General features: G+C 48.8%; 2 protein-coding genes across 9 annotated transcripts in view; one reads left to right on the top strand and one right to left on the bottom strand.

Annotated features, from left to right (window-relative positions):
* Positions 1-3,348: 3,348 nt before the first annotated feature.
* On the bottom strand, positions 3,349-10,656 carry LOC112586981 (WW domain-binding protein 11). Its single transcript, XM_025293495.2, has 3 exons — positions 10,211-10,656; positions 8,621-8,700; positions 3,349-3,778 (listed from the first exon to the last, which is right to left on the bottom strand). Exons 1-2 carry the CDS (start codon positions 10,654-10,656, stop codon positions 8,628-8,630), a joined length of 519 nt encoding a protein of 172 aa, XP_025149280.1. The 3' UTR covers positions 3,349-3,778; positions 8,621-8,627.
* The window catches only part of SMARCA4 (SWI/SNF related, matrix associated, actin dependent regulator of chromatin, subfamily a, member 4), an 89,907-nt gene continuing 79,516 nt past the window's right edge, over positions 10,198-20,588 (top strand). For 7 of the 8 annotated variants that reach the window (XM_044948137.2, XM_044948140.2, XM_044948139.2 and 4 more), the window contains exon 1: positions 10,198-10,337. The gene's annotated coding sequence lies outside the window, so the exon portion shown is untranslated. The remainder of the gene's footprint in view (positions 10,338-20,588) is intronic. The other variant, XM_044948135.2, reaches the window with a different exon arrangement.

Here is a 20,588-nt window from a genome sequence, read left to right as displayed (position 1 = left end):
TATAAGCACACTAATCCTATCATATCAGAGCCCCACCCTCATAACCTCATTTAACCTTAATCACCTCCTTCTAGGCCCTCCTCCAAATATAGTCACAGTAGGAGTAACAGCTTCAACATGGAATTTTGGGGGACACAATTCAGTCCACATCAAATCTCTTTCCATCCATGTACACATCCTATTGGCTCTGTTTCTCCGGGAAACCTCGACAACAGAGGTGAGATCAGATCTTCTAAATAAACCAACCCAAGCTCTCTCAGTCACAGACCACTGAGCCCAGGTGATGCTGGCCACTAGGGTTCCCCTTCCCTCTCTGGCTCTGTGTGCCACCTGCAGGCAGCTGACTCCTGCCCCACCGCTAGCCTGCATTTTCTTTTGCTCCCATCACTGGCAGCAGTGGTTAAGGGCATGGCTACCAGAGTCCATCTACCTGGCTGTGACCAGGCCAGCCTGTAAGGACAGTGTGGACCTTGGGTAGATTATTAACCTTTTCTCTGCCTCAGTTCCCACTATAATGTGGGGGCAATGGCAGGAGATGCAGCGAGGGTCATGTACATATATGGATATGGATGTGTAGGTTTTAGATGAACAGACTTTAGTTTTCAAAGATTTATTTGGCTGTGCCAGGTCTTAGCTACGTCATGTGGGATCCTTCACTGTGCTGCACCGACTCTCAAGTTTTGGCGTGTGGGCTCAGCAGCTGCGGCGCACACACCAGGGATCGAACTCACATCCCCTGCACTGCAAGGGGGGTTCTCAACCACCGGACCGCCAGGGAAGGCCCCAGACTTTATTTTTTAGAGCAGTTTTAGGTTGACAAAAAATTGAGCAAATGGTATACAGTTCCCATATATCTCCTCTCCCCATCAACCATCTATCCCATAGTTTCCAGTTTCCCTTATTAACATCTTGCATTAATGTGAAATACTTTGCTACAACTGCACAATTGGTTACAACTGAATCAATATGGATACATTACTACTGGCTAAAGTCCATGGTTCACATTAGGGTTCACACGTATTGTTGCATATTCCATTTTTTAAAAATAGGCTTTAATTTTTAGGGCAGTTTTAGGTTCACAGCTAAACTGAGCAGAAAGTACAGAAAGAACAGTACAAGTTTCTTAGCGCCCCTGCCCCCCTTACATGCACAGCCTCCCCCACTGTCAACAGCCCCCACCAGAGTGGTACATTCGCTGCAATTGCTATACCTGCCTTGACACATCTCCATCACCCACAGTTTATATTAGGGAAAACCCTGTGTTGCACATTTTATGGGTTTGGGCAAATGACATGTATCCATCACTGTGTCATATAGAATGGTTTCACTACTTCTCTTTCACCCCCAACCCCAGGGGAAGGTCTCCTTTTACATTCTCCGGTTTTGCCTCTTCCAGAATTGCCATAGAATTAGAATCACATGGTATATAACCATTACAGACTGGCTTCTTTCATTCAGAAATACGCAATTAAGGTTCCTCCATGTCTTTTTTTTTTTTTCCCCCAATTTTTTTGGCCATGCTGCGAGGCATGCAGAATCTTAGTTCCTAGACCAGGGATCGAAACCATGCCCCCTCCAGTGGAAGTACGGTCGTGGGAAGTGGGCTGCCTGGTCTGATCTTGTTTCTCTATAGTGCTAACATTCCATTGTCTGGATTTATCATGGTTTGTTTATCCGTTCACTTATCGAGGGGCATCTTGGCTGCCTCCAAATTTTGGCAATTGTGAATAAAGCAGCTAGAAACACTCATGTGCAGGTTTCCGTGTGGACCTAAGTTTTTAATACATTTGGGTAAATACCTTGGAGCAGAATTGTGAGATGATAAGAGGATATTTAGTTTTTCCTTTTATTTGCTTATTTTGTCTTTGGTTGTGCTGGGTCTTTGTTGCTGCCTGGGCTTTTTCTAGTTGCAGCAGGTGGGGCCTACTCTAATTGTGGTGTGTGGGCCTCTCATCGCGGCGGCTTCTGTTGAGGAGCACAGGCTCTAGGGTTTGCGGGTTTCAGTAGTTGTGGCACTCAGGCTTAGTTGCTCCGCAGCATGTAGAATCTTCCCGGACCAGGGGTCAATCCCGTGTACGCTGCATTGGCAGGAGGATTCATAACCACTTGTGCTCCAGGCAAGTCCAAGGATATGTTTGGTTTTGTAGGAAATTGCCATATGGTCTTCCAAGGTGGTGGTACCAACTTGCATTTCCACTACATTTAAATTTACAGATTCCCAGCTTAGAATAGCAGCTGGCACCCAGGAAATGCTATGCAAGTGTTAGCTGTTGTTGCTCATATTAATTTCTGGTCCTTCAACGGCGGCTTGGCTTGCTAAGCTCATCCTTTCAACACCTTTGAAAAAGGATTCCCTCTTGTGTCTCTATTTTTCCCAGCAGAGGAAGGGTGTCTAACCTGTCTGGGGTGGGGATGGAAGCTAAATCTAAGCCAAGTCCTCCTGTAAGATGCCAGGGAGGGAGGCAGAGAGATGGCATTCAAGCTGGGGTTATTGTTCAGTCACTGAGTTGTGTCTGACCCTTTGTGACCCCATGGACTGCAGCACACCAGGCTTCCCTGTCCTTCGCCATCTCCCAGAGTTTGCTCAAACTCATGTTCATTGAGTTGATGATGTCACCCAACCATCTCATCCTCTGTCGCCCCCTTCTCCTCCTGCCCTTAGAGACTAGAACAGGACAAAAGGGGACCTGCATTAGGTGTGCAGGGCTGTGTTCCCAAGGAGGTAGAGGAAGATCTGCAGTGGGGAGTGGGGTGGGCAGGAGAGGGCAGAGCCTTGTGGGCCTGCTACTTCACAATGCCTATTTCTGAGCCATTCAGGGTTTATTTAAAGTAAGCAGGTGCGGACTTCCCTGGTGGTCAGTGGTTAAGAATCCACCTTCCAATGCAGGGGACATGCTTGCAATGCCAGTTCTCAGGCCCTGCCCCAGGTCCGCTGACCAGATGCTCTGTGGGTGGGGGCCCCCTGCCTGTTCATAGGCCCTCAAGAAGATCCTGATAGACACACCAATAGTGTGTTCTCTAGTACACGTTTACATCTAGAGTTTAAAAATATGGTCACGTGGAATTAATCACGTGGCTACACTAGTTGTAAATTACTCACCAGACTCACCTTCGCCTTTCCTATTGGTAGGCAGGTGGGTAAGTTTCTGAGTCTGTGGATACTTGCCACTGAAATGATTGCTCCCTCACCTGTTCACAGATGGTACCGATGCCAAGGCTCACCTGGGGCACTTTCTTTTTTTGGCTGCACTGAAAGACTTGCAAAATCTTAGTTCCCTGACTAGGGATTGAACTCGTGCCCTCAGCAGTGAAAGCCTAGTGTCCTAACCACTGGACCACTACAGAATGTTCATTCCTTGGGCACTTTTTATTTATCTTTGACTGGGCGAGCGCTTTGTTGCTGCGTGCGGGTTTTCTCTAGTTGTGGGCACGGGCTTCTCATTGCGGTGGCTTCTCTTGTTGTGGCTCATGGGCTCTAGAGCGCACAGGCTTAGTTGTCCTGAGGCATGTGGGATCGTCCCAGACCAGGGATTGAATCTGTGTGCCCTGCACTGGCAGGCAGATGCTTAACCACTGGACCACCAGGGAAGCCCCCTGGACATGTTCTATGAAAAAAATTTCTAGAGCTCCACCAGATAGGGTCTCAGAACTTAAGAAAATTCTCCAGGCTTGTGTTTTGAACTAATCTCCCCTTGGCGATTCATCACACAGGTTAATGTTTCTTTGTCTGTTTCTTTAGAACAGAAACCTCCATGGGGGCAGAGGAGTTGCACAGTACCTGAAAATAAATTAAGCAATGGATTAAATCACTTTTATTGAATTGTCTCCTAAACAAAAATCACTTACATTGAACTCCTTCCCAGCTGGCCCAGTGGTGAAGAAACTGCCTGCCGATGCAGGAGATGCAAGAGACTTGGGTTCAATATCTGGGTCAGGAAGATGTTCTAGAGAAGGAAATGGCAACCCAGTCCAGTAATTTTGCCTGAAAGATTCCACTGACAGAGGAGCATGGGGAGCTACAGCCCATAGGGTCACAAAGAGTCAGATACGACTGAGCATGCATGCACACACAAACACCTCCAACAAGACTGTAGCTCCCAGAAGGCAATGTTTTTTAAAATTTATTTGGCTGCGCCAGGTCTTAGTTGCAGCATGTGGGATCTAGTTCTCTGACCAGGGATCGAACCTGGGCCTCCTGCATTGGGAGCTCAGAGTCCTAACCACTGGACCACCAGGGAAGTCCCCTCCTTCAAATTTTCTTCCAGCAACTAAGGTATGATTACGACAGAGAAGGGACCCAAAATATTACAAGATGTATCTTCTTCAACTTGCTCATCTGTTCATTTGCCCAGATTTGCAGAAGTACCAGAAGTCAGACAAAGGTAAATAAGTGGATGTGATACACAAGTTCATGGCATAAAGCTGAGGGCAGAGAGTTCTGCAGACTGCAGAATGCTGTGCATTGTTTCTCCAGATGTTGACAGAGGGTGATGCCATTAGAGTTAGGCTGTCCCCTCTTACTGACTGCGTTGGGAAGGAGGGGAAGCAGCAATTACTGAGTGCATTGACCAGATCTCACAGCGGCTCCTGTTGACTCTGCAGGGTAAATACCCAGGAAGGCCACAGAGAGTGTAATTACACACACACTCGCACAAGAGCAGGAGAGCCTAAACAACCCAAATATGGCAGGCCATGAGGTCTTTTTTTTCCTTTACATTTTTCAAGCAACCACAAAATCATTTCTTTTGCTCAGTTCACTGCATAACAATTTCTACCCAATCCATTTTAAAAATTAAAACCTTTTTAAAAATTAATTTTATTGGATTATAGTTGATTTACAATGTGTTAGTTTCAAGTATATAATGAAGTTTCAATTATACATATACATAGATCCACTCTTTTTTAATTCTTTCCCCATATAGGTCATTATAGAGTATAGAGTATTATAGAATCCCCTGTGCTATACAGCAGTCTCTTATTAGTTACCTATCTTATAGTAATGGGGATATGTCAATTCCAATCTCCTAATTTATCCTTTCACTCCCCTTTCCCGCTTGGTAATCATAAGTGTGTTTTCTACATCTGTGACTATGTATGGATGGAGCCTGTTTTCCTTGTAAATGTTATCCTAAGCTTCTCCCTTCCTCCTCTGGATAGAAGGTTCAACACATCTGAGAAAATACAAGTGATCTGCAGCTTTGCTTCATTTGTCATTTAGTCCCTAAGTCGCTTCAGTCACGTCTGATTCTTTGTGACCCCATGGACAGTAGCCCACCAGGCTCCTCTGTCCATGGAATTCTCCAGGCATGAATACTGGAGTGGGTTGCCATTTCCTTCTCTAGAGGATCTTCCTGACCGACCCAGGGATCAAACCTGCGTCTCCTGCATTAGGGGCAGATTCTTTACCGCTGAGCCAGCGGGGAAGCCCCCTAAATAAGACATACCTATAAAACACCTATAAAACTATGAAAAATGTGGGTAGTTTCCACCTGTAGTTGCAGAAAGTGACACAGTTTGCCGCAAGTGTAACACAATATTCTTGATCATCTGCTGAGCTGATTTAAAACTTGGGCTTTCAGCTAAAAGAAATCTATTGCCCTGGGTTTGTAATTTGGAAGGATGGCTTCTTGTTTTCTGCACAGCACATCTCATTGTTTGATTTGGGGAAACAGTTTTCTTGTGATGCCCATTTTTTAGGGCAGTAGGTCATGTTTGAGGAATAAATATATGTTTGGTTAATAAATTAGCAGTTTTATGCCTAAGTAAGATCTGAAGAGACACTCTAAAAAGTATTTCCTAAAGGAAATCAACCCTGGATAGTCATTGGAAGGACTGATGCTGAAGCTGAAGTTTCAATACTTTGGCCATCTGATGCAAACAGCTGACTCATTGGAAGACCTTGATGCTGGGAAAGATTGAGGGCAGGAAAAGAAGGGGGCGGCAGAGGATGAGATGGTTAGATAGCATCAGCGACTCACATGAATCTTAGCAAACTCTGGGAGATAGTCAAGGACAGGGAAGCCTGGTGTGTTGCAGCCCATGATGTTGCAGAGTCAGACACGACTGAGCAATGAATAACAGCAGCATCCACTTTACTGTGGCAACTGAAGAGTATGCATTTCACATTTTCACCCACTGGATGTGGATGAGCATGTTATTTCAAGACCTTGATTTGAGTCAAAAGAGATTAGTCCATTTTCTCTGTAATGGTTCATCTTGTGTATCTGTTTGGCTGGTTCATGGCACCCAGCCATTTGGTTAAACACCAGTTCCTAAGCTGCTGTGGAGACTTTTATCAAAATGTGATTCATGTTTAAATCGGAGTCATGATGTTGAGTCAAACCGTGGACCCTCCATCGTGTGGATGGGCCTCATCCAATCATATATAAGGCAAAAACTGAGGATTCCCAGAGAGGAAGGTCTCAAGACTGTGGCACAGAAACCTTGCCCGAGTTTCCAGCCTGCTGCCCTGTGGAATTCAAGCTCAAACACTGCAGCATCCTCTCTTCCCTGAATTCCCAGCCTCTGGCCTGCCCTACAGATCAAACTTCAGACTTGCCAAGATCCTACAAGCCCTGGATGCTGGGAAAGATTGAAGGTCAAATGAGAAGGGGGCGGCAGAAGCTGAGATGGTTGGAAGGCATTATTGACAATGGACACGAGTTTGAGCAAACTCTGTTAGATAGTGAAGGACAGGGAAGCCTGCTGTGCTGCATTCCATGGAGTCACAAGGAGTCAGACATGACTGAGCGACTGATCAACAACAACAGTCATGTGAGCCAATTCCTTAAAATAAACATCTTTCTCATTTATCTATATACATATATATTAATATATATATGTGTGTGTGTGTGTGTTCTCTTTCTCTCCATATGCATATATACTTCATTTCTCCAGTGCAACAGAATCAATAGGATGTATGTGTGTGTGTGTGTGTGTGTATATCTGGGATTTTCCAGGTGGTTCAAGTGGTAAAGAACTCACCTGCCAGTGCAGGAGATGCAGGTTTGATTCCTGGGTCAGGAAGATCCCCTGGAGAAGGAAATGACAACCCACTCCAGTATTTTTGCCTGGAGAATCCCATGCACAGAGGAGCCTGGTGAGCTACAGTCCATGGGGTCGCAGAGTCAGACATGACTGAGTGAGCATGTGTGAATGTGTATGTATAGCCAACATCCTATTGATTCTGTGTCTCTAAAGAACTCTGACACATCCTCTGAGCTACATGGGAAGCTCCTACCTAATAGGGCCACAGATACGAGGTTGTAGATGTGAATGCAGACTCTGAGACTCCTAAGACCAACTGGGAATTGTATTTTTGCTGTGTGGGGAGTGATGCTGCAAACATCTGGATTGCTACACTCCTCTTTGCATCCTTGCGGAGCACAGCTTCCTCATGCCCCTATCTGGCCCTGTCCTGCCCACTGGGGAAGGTGGGAGGGGCAGCTATCATTGTAAGAGGCAGCATATGGGGAGAGTGACCAAGACCAAGACACAGGAGATGAGGGGTGGAGCCTAAAGCTCTGACTTCACTCTAGGCATCTCCCTAGTGGCATCTGAGATGTCACAGGTGTAAGACTGAGGCCTCAACAAGCATCTCATAAACTCTGATTTTGTGTGAGAGGCAGCATGGGCCACTGGAGAGTGCTTCTTTAGCCTCTTTTCCATGCACCAGTCACTAGGCGCTGTGCTAGGTGCTGGGGACAGACAGAAAGCTTATGTTCCAGCGTGCAGGATGAGTACAATGGAGAGAAATCACCTGGGGATGTAGCAGGTCGCATTTGTAACATTACAGAGATTCTCTGGGAGACACAGCCATGCAGGGGTCAGATGCACATGTACAAAGGCCCTGGGGCAGGAATGTGCCAGGTTTGAAGAATATTAAGAATTGTCCACGAAGCCCTGCCCTCCCCGGTTACTGCAGACCTCCCCCACACAGAGCCACAAGAGCTGTTCTCTGTTCCCACACTCCTTTCCCTCTTCAGGGTCTTTGTACATCCTGTTTCCTCCGCTGAGTGCCTTCCTCCTTTGGGTCTTGGCATATGGAGAGTCTGACCTGACTTCTCAACCCCAGGAAGACCCCATATTATCAACCCCGGGGCTTTTCTTCCAATGCATTTAGATTTTTCCTATCAAGTATTATTAGTGTGATCGGTGTGGGAGATCATTAGCTGAACTCATGGACTGTCTGCTCCAAGGGCCAGAACCCTGCCTGCTCAGTGCATCACCGCACGACTAAGACCAGCTCAGCGTTTTTGGGTTTTTTGGCTGGGTCAGGTCTTAGTTGCAGCATGCGGGATCTTTAGCTGCAGGGCACGGAATCTCTAGTTGTGGCTCTTGTGCTCTGCAGCATGTGGGATCTTATTTGCCCAACCAGGGATCAAACTTGCCTGCGTCCCCTGCATTGCAAGGCGGATTCTTTTTTTTCTTTTTTAAAATTTATTCTTAATTGGAGGATAATTGCTTTACAATGTTGTATTATTTTTTGTGCAAGGCAGATTCTTAACCACTTGACCACCAGGGAAGTCTCCTGCTCAGCATTTAAGATGTTGAAGGCACTTTAAAAATATTGCTTGAATGAATGAGACAGGCCAAAGTCCAGACCCCACTTGCCCATTACCTGTCCATTATCCAACGTCACAAGCTAAGTCACCGAGAGCTTCTCCATGGCCTGTTTTCATGGATTCCTCATAACCAACCCTGTGGAGATGAGTGCTGTCACTGTTTTGACTTTACAGGTGAAGGGATGTGTGGATGCCTCCAGTAAACTTGCCTGGCATCCCCCAGGTACTAAGAAGAGTCAGGTTTTCAATGCAGGTCTTTTTGGCTTCAGGCCAAGGTATTAGTTGCTGCTCTATGCTCTAAGGGCCTCACCTTGGGCTTGGAAAGGCCCAAAGAGCTGATGATACACACCCCATAGAAGCTAATATATTTTCAATTAAAAAAATATATTTTAAGGTATCTAGTGTGTGGCAGAGGGTGGCACCACACTAGATATTCGGTATTCACTAGGGACTAAAATTGACAACACTGTGCCATTCAAATCGAGGTTAGGGAGACGGATATTAAAGGGGTTACCCAAGAAATGTGAAAGGAAGGAAAAGGAGGTGGTGATCAAAGAGGAGGCAAGGCCAGGGGAGGTGATGAGTCAGCTGAGACCTGAAAAATGAGGAAGAGCAGGCCTGAGAGAAGCAGGGGTAGGGAGTCACAGGCTGTGGGACTTGGTCCTGGGGACCGTTTGTCCAGTTGTGGGGCTAGAAACAAAGTATACCGACTCAGAGATACTCTCAAAATTTAAGAGATGAAGCCTCCTACAGTCTCCGGGCCTTCACACTTGGAACAACGCTCTCTCTCTCACTGCTTTTATGTCTTGACTCAAATGTCTTCGCAGCGAGGCTTTCCCTAACTGCCCCATTTAAAACTTCCCCGACCCTTCACGTGTCCATTTCAACATAGTGTATTTTACTAGAGTTTTCTTGCCTCGCGCCTGCCTCTCCCACTAAAGCATGAGCGCCACAGAGGCTGAGATTTCTCTTCGGTACTACGGCACCTCAGTCTGGGGCAGGTCAATAGATATCTGCTAAACTAATAGCCCTAGGTAAGTTTTGCGGAAAAGGTAGCCACGGTCTTTGCCCCCCAGGCTTTGCCGAACAGGCACCGCCACCATCGGAACATCGACCTGCACTTGGCCCAGGGGCCGGCTCTGCTCATCCCCGGCCCAGCCTGTCCGCCTTCTGCCTTCATGCACGACCTTGGAAGCCTCACTTCTGAGTCTCGGGGTCGTCGGCCACGCTTTCCCCGCAAACCTCTCCACCACCCATCCCATCCCATCCCCCAACCTCCCCCTGCCGCCTCCACCACCGCCGCAGTGACCCTGCTCTGCGCATGCTCGGCAGCGTTGAGATGCGCGGCGTGCGAGGACGGAGAGCATCGCGCGCAGGCGCATGACCGTCCCACACAGAGTGGGGAGGCGCGTTGGGCGCTCTAGCTCTCCCTGGCCCCACCCACCTCTCCCAGACAACCCCGGCCAGACGCGCACGCGCGCTAGGAGCGGAAGGGCGGGCGGGCACGCGCACGAGGACGGGCCAGCAGCGGAAGCGAGAGAGGGAGTTCGTGGTGGGGGGAGGGGAGGTGGCGAGTGCGCGCGCAGCGGGGGCGCGGGCAGCGTGGGGGGGCGGCTGAGGCAGGCGGGCGCGCGCGCGAGGCTTACTCTCGCTCGGCGGCTGCGGCGGCTGCTTCTTTGTTTCGTGAGGAGAAGCGAGACGCCCATTCTGCCCCCGGCCCCGCGTGGAGGGGCGGGGGCGGCGCCGGGAAGGCGACGGCGCCGGCGACTCCCGGTAAGGAACGCGGGTCGCGGGGGGAGCGCGGCGCGGGGCTTGGGAGGACGGTTTGAATGGAGCCGGGCCGCCGAGGGGGGAGGGGGCCGCCGGCGCCCGGAGCGGGGCCGGGGTACGGCGGCGCCCGAGGGTCAAGAAGCCTGGCCGGCACCGCGCGCGCGGGTAAGGCCACAGGCAGCGAGGCCTCGGCGACTACAGTATCCGCGGGACGGCGGGGTGGGGGCCCGGGCCGCGTGGAGGCCGCGCGCCCCTCGAGCGCGCTCTCGCCGGGGTCGCCGGACAAAGCGCGTCGCCCCGTCGGCGGTCCAGTAGCCCACATCCCGGTGTCCGCCGGGGCTGCAATAATAGCCAGGCGTCCGGGCTTTTCTGCTTACGTTCTAACGGGTCCGACTCGAATGTTGGGTTTTGGCGAGGCTGCAGTCGGAGCTCAATAGAAAAACCCTAGGTGTGTCCAGCGTCGCCCGGACACGAACATTAGCAGCCCCCCGGGGTTAGCCGACCTGAATTTTTATTTTTAAAAAAGTCATGTCGTTTTAGATTTTCAAGGAAAGGTAAAGAACTCTGCTAACCCCTCGCAAGTAGTGACTTGAGAACGTTTGCCCTGAAGCCGGGGGTCGGCAGCAGTGGGGCAGGATGGAGAGAACTGTTTGCTGTTGAAAGCATTGTTTTAGTTTTGCATCCTTCCCCTTTTCTGCCAATCGATTTTCCAGATTAAGGTTTTTATTTAAAACGCGAATCTTTCCGGAGAAGGTGTTTTGTGAAGGTCTTGAAGACACTATTGTTATTTTTTCCCCCTAGTGAATCATTGGGGAAAGTAGGGAATAAGCAGTGAGAGCCACTTCCTAGGAATTTGAAACAAGTTTTCACTTTTAAATGACAGGCCTGATTCGAGTTTGACTCCTGGCTGTTGCTGGTCACTTCGCTGTGTGACAGGAGGCAAATAGCTTAATCTTTCGGAACCTCTCAGTGTCCTCATATGTGAAATGAGAATAACGGCACGAATGGAGCTGGTGAAAGCCTGTAAAATGGTTCCTGTCAAGAGGGAAGCGCTATTCTTGTTGTGCAGTCCAATCTCTTCCATTCTTGTTCAACACATACTTGTTGAGCCCCAGCTGGGTGTTTGGTGGTTGGAGGTTGGGTGCCCAGAGCAGCCTGTTCAGTCTTGTAGGGGAACAGGTGGTAAATGTGGGAACAACTGGAGGCCTGTCATGTGTGAGGAGCACAGCAGATGGGTGCGAGTGGTGGGAACCAGAGATCAGGGTAGCTGCATGGAAGAGGGGGCCTTTACTCAGGGTTAGGGACGACCCCCAGGTTGTGTTGGACCACTCGGGACCAGTCATTGCTCCCCTCTGCTGCTTTTGCACATGGTCATCTTGATCCTTTCTTGTGTTAGGAGTTACTCCAGTTTATCATTACACATCTCTTCTCCAAGGGCCATCAGAGCTGTTTCTGTGTAATCTCCTTTAGTGTACCCTGGCCCAGAGTGTAGTAGGCCCTTAGCGAACATTTGTGGATGAAGGAGGAGGGTACTCTTGAGGATTGAGTAACCTTGTGTGTGAAGTGCTTGGTCCAGGACTTGAGGGCCAGTTGCAGACAATAAATATTAGTTGCTGGTGATGTGTTTTGCTTTGTTTTTAAATTTTTTTCTAAAGCTTTCCAGGCCATTTTCCCCACACCTCATTCCCTCAACAGTGAGGGTGTGGGGTGGTGGTTAATAGGAGGTGGTGTTGTGGAGTGCTAGTTCTGGAATTAGACCTCCTGGATTCACAGTCAGCTCTAAATTCTAGTTTGATCTCGAGCAAGACACTTAACAGTAGGTCCCCCAACTTGAGAAACAGATATGACAGCGGTGCCAGCTCAAAGAATTGTTGTGAGGGTTGAAAAGATAGTATGGGAAGTGGTTTAACACTGTAGAGTCTGGCATGTAATGAGCTCTCAATTTTTCAGAGGTGGTTTTGTTTATATGTATGTATTTGTAAATTAACTGTTCAGAAAACTGCAAACATAAGAGTCATTCTGTATCCCAGAAACCCCAGGTTTGATGTCCTGGTTATATACATGTTCCTAATTTTCTTTAAACTCAGTACATACACGATTATGAAAATAATAAGTGTTCCTCCTCATGCCACTTGAAATCATTTGTGCCCAACCCTTCAGGGGGCCTTCCAGGTGGCACAGTGGTAAAGAATCCCCCTGCCAATGCAAGAGACATAGGAGACATGGATTTGGGACCTGGAGGAGGGCTTGGCAACCCATTCCAGTATTCTTGCTTGGAGAATCCCATTGACAGAGGAGCCTGGTGGGCTATAGTCCATGGGGTCGCAGAGTCGGACACGATTGAGCACGCACACCAGCTGTTCAGGAGATGTTGATTTTGCAGGTTTTTTGGGGGGGTGTTCATCGTGGGGTGACCTCATCAGAGCTTTGGTGCAGGGCAGTGCAGTGGTCTCCAGACTTTCTGTCAGTGAAAAGCACTCCAACATAAACACTGTATGAACACTCCAACATACACTGGTAACTGTAGACCAGCTTCCGGTCCTCACTGTTTATCAGATGTGGGAGAGGGGGAGGGACTCGGTGTGTTGGGTGAATATCCCTTGAGAACGTTTTGCCAGTGAAGAAACTGAGGTCCAGGCATATTTCACCAGGGCCTATCGGGTTGAACATACAAGTCTGACTCCTGGGTTGGCCAGTTTCCCTCTTGGTGCCTCCAAGAAATGGGGTAAGTCCTCAGACATGACGATTGATTTTGGCCTGGGTCATCAGGGCTGCCGTGGCTCAGAGGGCATTCAGATTGACCCTAGACAGAGCACAATGTCCGTGGTGCCCCCCTGGAGTTGTGCAGGAAGTGGCCCACCCATGCATTCCCCGTTCACATAGGGAACAGGCACGCACCTGCTATGAACCTGGTGCTGCTGGGGGCCGGGGGTTCGGCCAAGAACAGGCAGACAAGGACCCTGTCCTCATTCAGTCATATCCATCTCCTTATGTGCAAAGAGGGCTGGTCCAGTAATAGTTCCCAACTTGGACGATTGTTGCAAGGACTAAACTACAGCAAAATGATGGATGACCAATGTTAAGTGCTTAGAGTGCCTGACACACAGGAGTAGACAGTTTGTCGCTGTTGTTATTTATTAGGATCCCAACAATATCCTAGTGGGTTAAGATACAGAATAGATTTTTGCCTCATTGCAGTAGTTCCATATGTTTTCAAAGTGGTAGGAAAGGAATTGGTGCCTCCGTTCTGTCCTTAATAATTTCAAAATGCTGCGCTTTGCAGTTTCACCATACGGCACTGGAAAGAGGGAAGTGTGTTAGGTGGCTTGGATTTTGAAAAACGTAAAATGTTCGTTTTCCCTTTCACATATCTCCTCGTAACTGGATTGAAACACTGGAGAATCAAAGTTTTTTTTAAAAAAAAAAAAAAAAGAATGAGCAAAACCTCTAAAAGGGAAGTAACAGCGGTCGAATATTGGTGAGGGGAGAGGTCTGAGGGTGAATCTATGAGAACTGAGTTGAGATCACGTGAGCTCTTATCTTCCAGGTGTCATTCCTAAGAAGCAGGAAGCTCTTTGGTGTGATCAGTGATATCTCCGTGTTTGCTCTTGTGTGCTTAGTCATCAGTCGCGTCCAACTCTTTGTGACCCCCATAGACTATAGCCCGCCAGGCGCTCTGTCCATGGAATTTCCCAGGCAAGAATACTTGAGTGGGTTGCCATTTCCTACTCCAGGGGATCTTTCCGACCCAGGGATTGAACCCCCATCTCCTGCGTCTCCTGAATTGCAGGCAGATTCTTTCCTTGCTGAGCCATGGGGGAAGTTTTTCAGGATATGGATTTGATGGGCATGAGAAAGTGGGCCTCTGCTCATCTTCCTGAGTGGGAAGGGGCCTGGAGCTGCCTCCAGGCGTAGCTGGGTTTCTTGGGGGATTCCGTTTCCCACAGCAGAGGGAAGGGAAGAGTTGTAGTCAGTTCCCCTCAGGGAATGGGCTTTGTTGTCCTGGCCCCTTCCTGGAAGCCAAGACTGGTTTCCAGAGCTTGGTTTTTGGGCTCCGTTACTTTGCCTAAAGGCCGTGTATTCATTTTTGTGTGTGGACACTTGTAACCCGGGGGCAGTCTTGAGTTTCGCTCACTGTGAAGTCTGCCAGCTCCTGGAGTGTGATAAAGAGGAAAGGCTTTCCCAGTGAGGACCTGCTGTAGAGCCTGGGGGATTGTACTCAGTATTTTGGCATAGCCTGTAGGGGAAAAGAATCTGAAAAGGCTTATGTACACATATCACTGAGTTGTACACCTGAAGCTAACACATGGTAAATCAACTAGCCTGCAATTAAAAAAAGAGAGGATGGGCTTTAAAATGGCTCCCTGGGGTGGGGTAAGTTCTCCTTTCACTGGCGAGTCGCGCCTCACTGGTTCAGGAAGCAGGCGGCCGTGTGGCAGTTGCCGCCTCACCTGGTACCGTGCGAGACGGGAGGGGGCAGGGTTGCCCCAGAAGCTTCAGGATAGTTGGAGGGAGGGTGTCTCTTGTGCCCATGGCTACACTGATGCGCAGGGGGCTCCTCCATGCGCCCTGGGAGCCGCTTCTGGCCCTGGTGAACTCCGAGCGCACGTTGGACTGCAGCCGGGACTCCTGGCGCCTCCTCAGAACAGCCCTGGAGGCTCTTGCCTCGGGAGTGCTCCCTCTGCTGCACTTTGTGCTCCTCTGGACTGTCCTCCTCCTATGTCTTCTGTTCCTCAGCCGGCATCAGTGCTCAGGCACCAGATGCAGACAGTCTCGAGGCAGGCAGGACTCTCTTCCAACGTGACTTTGGGCAGACAGCCTCTTGGAGCATAAACCCCCTGTTTCACCCCAAGCGGGTGTGAGTTGAGGCCAAAATGCAGCCTGGCTGGGCTTTGCTAAGCCTGGTTCCAGGGCTGGTTGCCCCCAGGGAAGGGACACTTTCTGTATTTCTTTTTTTTGATAATTCTTTTTATTTACTTATGGCTGTGCTGAGTCTTCGTTGCTTCTCAGTCTTACTTTTCAGCTGCAGTAAGCAGGGGCGACTCTTGCGTTGCTGTGCACGGACTTCTCGGTGCCGTGGCTTCCCTTGTTGCGGAGCACAGGCTTTAGGTGTGTGGGCTTAAGTAGTTGCAGCTCCTGGGCTCTAGCGCACTGGCTCAGTGGTCGTGGTGCACAGGCTTAGTTCCTCTGTGGCATGTGGGATCTTCCCGGACCAGGGATGGAACCCATGTCTCCTGCATTGGCAGGTGGATTCTTGAGCCACCAGGAAAGCCCCCTGTATTTCAAATGGCATGGCATGTGCCAGCTGAGGCCCCTCTGGTCACTTTGGTCATCCCTGTCTCCTCTTATTCTCTCACTCTCACATCCATTCCATCTGCCGGTTCAGAAAAATCTTCTAAAACCATCATCAGACCATGTCGCTGCCTGACCTGCAGTATACCAGTGGTTTTCCATTGCACCTTGGGTGGACTTCTGCTTCCTCACCACTGCCCTCCAGGCCTGTGATCTGTGCTCTTCACCCATCTCTGATCTCGTCTGCGGCCTCCCCCTTCTCGCCTCCTCTTCTTCAGGGTCCCACCCCAGGGCCTTTGTACTTGCTGGTCCTGTGCCTGCCCACGGCCACCGGCTCCCATCACACTCCAGGTTTCTGCTCAGATGTGTCCCCGTCCTGAGACTCCCTGGCCACCATGACTGGAAGCGCACCTCCCATCAGCTTGACTGTTAACCCACTTGATTATGCGTAGCTCTTCCACCCACTAGCAACGTTGTGTCCTGTTGATTTGTGTCACTCAGTTGTCAGTTCCACCAGGCAGAGACTTTGTTTTCTGCTGCATGTCCAGTCCCTGGAACCCGGTTCAGGGCACGTGTGTTCTCCCCAGGTGTTTGGAGGTGGCTGGAGGGCCCGTCACAAACCCGCCACAAGTGGCACTTGTGGGTGCCGCACGTGCACTCTGTGCGTCCCTGTTGTAGGGAATTTCTCTCCAGCTGTCTCCAGGAGTCACGGCTAATGCTCAGTGTTGAGTACAGAGCAGGCCTCACAGCACACTTGGTGGTGGTCTTGCTGTTCATCCAGTGGGGCTCGGTCAGCCTTAACAGAGGAGAGGGGGAGAGTCTACCCAGGGTTCAGAGGCGGAGCAGGGTCAAGACTGAAGCTGAAGCTCCAGTACTGTGGCCACCTGATGCAAAGAGCTGACTCATTGGAAAAGACCCTGATGCTGGGAAGGATTGAGGGCAGGAGGAGAAGAGGGCGACAGAGGATAAGATGGTTGGGTGGCATCATCAACTCAGTGGACGTGAGTCTGAGCAAATTCCGGGAGATAATGAAGGACAGGGAAGCCTCGTGGGCTGTAGTCCATGGGGTCGAAAAGAGTCGGAGATGACTGAGAGACTGAACAAGGGTCAGGAGAGAACTGTAAAACTTGTTACGGTTACTTGATTTGTGTTTATGTTGGGTCACCTGGAGTCTGCTGTGCTCAGTCGCTAAGTTGTGTCTAACTCTTTGCAACCCCATGGACTGTAACCCACCAGGCTCTTCTGTCCATGGAATTTTCCAGGCTAGAATACTGTAGTGGGTTGCCATTTCCTCCTCCAGGGCACATGGAGTCTGGATCATAGTAAAAAGAGTTTGTTGTAGATAGGCAGTGTTTGTGTTCTGGAAGGTAGACAGTTTTATCTCCCTGCCAGATTAGAGCTTGAACTCCCTGAGGGCCTGGTTGCCTGCGTGTCTCCTGCCACGTTATAAGTGGGGAGGTGCTCTTCAGTGGTTTTCAAATGAATGAAATACTTAAGGGCGGAGTGGCAGGGGGAGGATTTCAATGCATCAAATGATGCATAATTCCCAGTGCTAAAAGTAATACTAACAATTTGGCATGTCTACCTCTTAGGTAGACCTGAGAAGACATTGTCATCATCATCATCAGGACATGGTTTTTTAGTTTCTAAAATTCATTCTCTTTTAAATGCAGGGCAAGTTTTTGCTACTTAATTCTGTTGGAGGGATAATGTTTGCCACAGAACAGCCAGCTCAGGGCAGCTGTGGGCTCAGGAATGTGCTATTTCCATGTGGTTCCTGAAACCCCAGGTGCCCCGACCCTCATGTCCTTGCTGGTTTGAGGACTGCTGCACCCCACAGCCTCAGGTCAAATGTGGAGGGTTTTATTAGTTGTGGAGTATCTAGGGGAAATCTCATTTTGTAGTTTAAATGGGACGAATGAGGCTGGATTTGCTGAAGCCACCTGGCCAAGCTGCCTTGAACTCTCTCTGAGCTCCGAGTCATGACTTGACTACCATGGAGCTGCTGCTGAAGTGTGTCTTCAAACAAATTTCTCCACACCCCAGGAACAAAACAGCAGCTATCCTGGGACCAAACTTAAATATACAGCCGGTTTTTAGGCAAAATAGAAAAAAAAAAACCTTACCTGATCATCTCAGTAAGCAGATTTCAGAGGGTCCCCATCGCCCGTTAGCAGCCTGTCCTGCTGCAGTGATCGGCTACCATGATCCTTTTAAGAGAAATCATGGTCCTTAGAAGCACTAAGGCCGGTACGAAAGAAGAAATGAGACCTTCTGATACTGAAGCAGTCTGGTTCCACATCTGAACATCAGCACAGCAATTTTGGTGAAGTTGAAAGTAGATGGAAAATAACAGTCTCCAAATGCTTTCATTGTCCTTGTTTATTTCTCCAGAGACACTTCCTGGGCATCTTTTCTGGGTGTTGACTTCCCAGGTATTTTGTCTGACCTAGGCTTTTTTTTTTTCCTTAAAAAGTGTGTGTGTGTGTGTGTGTGTGTGTGTGTGTGTTTAAATCGTGTTTACAGAAGTAATAGATGGTTAAAACAAACACACACAAAGAAAAAACTCCAGAAGTCTGTGATGTGGAACGTGTTAAGCTCCCCATCACACGCCTCCGTAGAGAGCCACTGGCAGTTTGGTGCATGTTTTCTTGGGGCTAGCTTCTATGCTTGGATTAACATGAGGAAATTGTTATTCTTAGCAAAACGGTGCTCAGGCCTACACCCCTGACTTTGACGGTACCTTCTTCCCCCACTTCATTTTGGACCATCTCCATATACATATGTACAATGCTACCTCAGTTTTTGTGTTTTTTTTTTTTTTAACTTATTCATTTATTTACCTATTTTGGTTTTGATTGCCTGGTTTGAGTTGCAGGGTTTTGGTTGCTTCACGCCCCCTTTCTCCGTTTGCAAGCAGAAGCTATTTTCTAGTTGGCGGTGCACAGGCTTCCATTGCAGTGGCTTCTCTTGTTGCGAAACACAGGCTCTAGGCACATGGGCTTCAGTGGTGGCAGCACTTGGGCTCAGTAGCCCCATGGCAGTGGGATCTTAGTTCCCTGACCGGGGATTGAACCCATTGCCTCGCATTGGCAGGCAGGTGGAGCTCCAGCGAAGTTCTGAAGTCAGCCAAGGGAAGGCGCCGCCCCGGGATTACTTTGTGACTGATGTATCCTCAGTAATAGTCACTAGTGACTAGTAATAGTCGCACAGAAGCAAAACATAATCCCCCTGAATTTTGAAATATTCCTTTCTTTCTATATCTCGATGACCTTGAAGCAGTTAAGGAAAACCTGCTTTCTCTTGTCACAGTACTTTTGACACCGAACATGTTTTTTTCCCCACACCAAACAGTTCTCCAGGTTTGTATGGATGCCATTCGGGTGTCCAGCAGTTCATTTGAATTCTGGCACTAACCACCCAGAGTTAGTGGAGACCTCACGGGTTAGGGGTTCAGCCCCACGAGAGTGATGCCTCTTCAGATGCCAGTTGCAAGTAGTGAGTGGGTTTCCAGGTTACCCACACCCCTGTCCAGCTTGGCTACAAACAGGGATTCCCATGATGCCTTAGCAGCTTTGGAAATTTGCACTGCTACTGCTGCTGTTTCGTCGCTAAGTCGTGTCCAATTCTTTGTGACCCCATGGACTCTAGCCCCCAGGCTCCTCTGTCCACAGGATTTCCCAGGCAAGAATATTGCAGTGGCTTGTCATTTCCTCCTCCAGGGAATCTTACTTAGGTTTACTGGTTTATAAAGGCTACAGAAGAACAGCCAGCAGAAGAGATACGTAAGGTGAGGTCCAGAAAAGTTCTGAGTGCAGAAGTGTCTGTCCCCATGCAGGTGGGGTACACCACCCTTTTGGCACATGAATGTGTTCACCAACCCTGAAACTCTTGTGAACCCCATAGTTTAAGGTTTTTGGTGCTCTGTCACATAGTCATGGTCTATGAACTCAGTCTCCAGCTCCTCTCCCCTCCCTGGAGGATGGAGCTGAAGTTTCTAAACTATTAACGTCTTTTCTTCTCACCAGCTCCCATCCTAAAGTTATTCAGGAGCCCACCTGGAGTAGCCTCATTAGAACCAAAGACTGTCCTGTCTCTGAGGGAATTCTAAGGGATTTTGGAGCTCTGTGTAAGATGCTCTTATCACCCTTATCACTTAGGAAATTGCATGGGTTTTAGGAACTCTGTCAAGAACTGAAGGTAGAGACCACAAATACATTATTTCTCATTGTCACAGATAGACATAGATTTCTTAAACAGAACCCCAGAACCATTAATTGTAAAAGAACAGACTTGAGATTATTCAGTTCAGTTCAGTTGCTCAGTCATGTCCGACTCTTTGCGACCCCATGGACTGTAGCATGCCAGGCTTCCCTGTCCATCACTTAACTACTGGAGCTTGCTCAGACTCATGTCCATGGAGTTGGTGATGCCATCCAACCGTCTCATCCTCTGTTGTCCGCTTCTCCTGCCTTCAATCTTTCCCAGTATCAGGGTCTTTTCCAGTGAGTCAGTTCTTTGCATCAGGTGGCCGAAGTATTGGAGTTTCAGCTTTAGCATCAGTTCTTCCAGTGAATATTTGGGATTGATTTCCTTCAGGATTGACTGGTTTGATCTTGCAGTCCAAGGGACTCTTAAGAGTCTTCTCCAACACCACAGTTCAAAAGCATCAGTTCTTCGGCACCCAGCCTTCTTTATAGTCCAGCTCTCACATTCATACATGACGACTGGAAGAACCATAGCTTTGACTAGATGGATGTTTGTTGGCAAAGTAATGTCTCTGCTTTTTAATATGCTGTCTAGGTTTGTCATATCCTTTCTTCCAAGGAGCAAGCGTCTTTTTAATTTTATGGCTGCAGACACCATCTGCAGTGATTTTGGAGCCCAAGAAAATAAAGTCTGTCACTGTTTTCATTGTTTCTCCATCTATTTGCCATGAAGTGATGGGACTGAATGCCATGA

Source organism: Bubalus bubalis, chromosome 9, assembly GCF_019923935.1.
Source record: "Bubalus bubalis isolate 160015118507 breed Murrah chromosome 9, NDDB_SH_1, whole genome shotgun sequence".
NCBI lineage: Eukaryota > Metazoa > Chordata > Mammalia > Artiodactyla > Bovidae > Bubalus > Bubalus bubalis.
The sequence above is the reverse complement of the archived record's forward strand: the minus strand, read 5'-3'. Positions and strand labels throughout refer to the sequence as shown.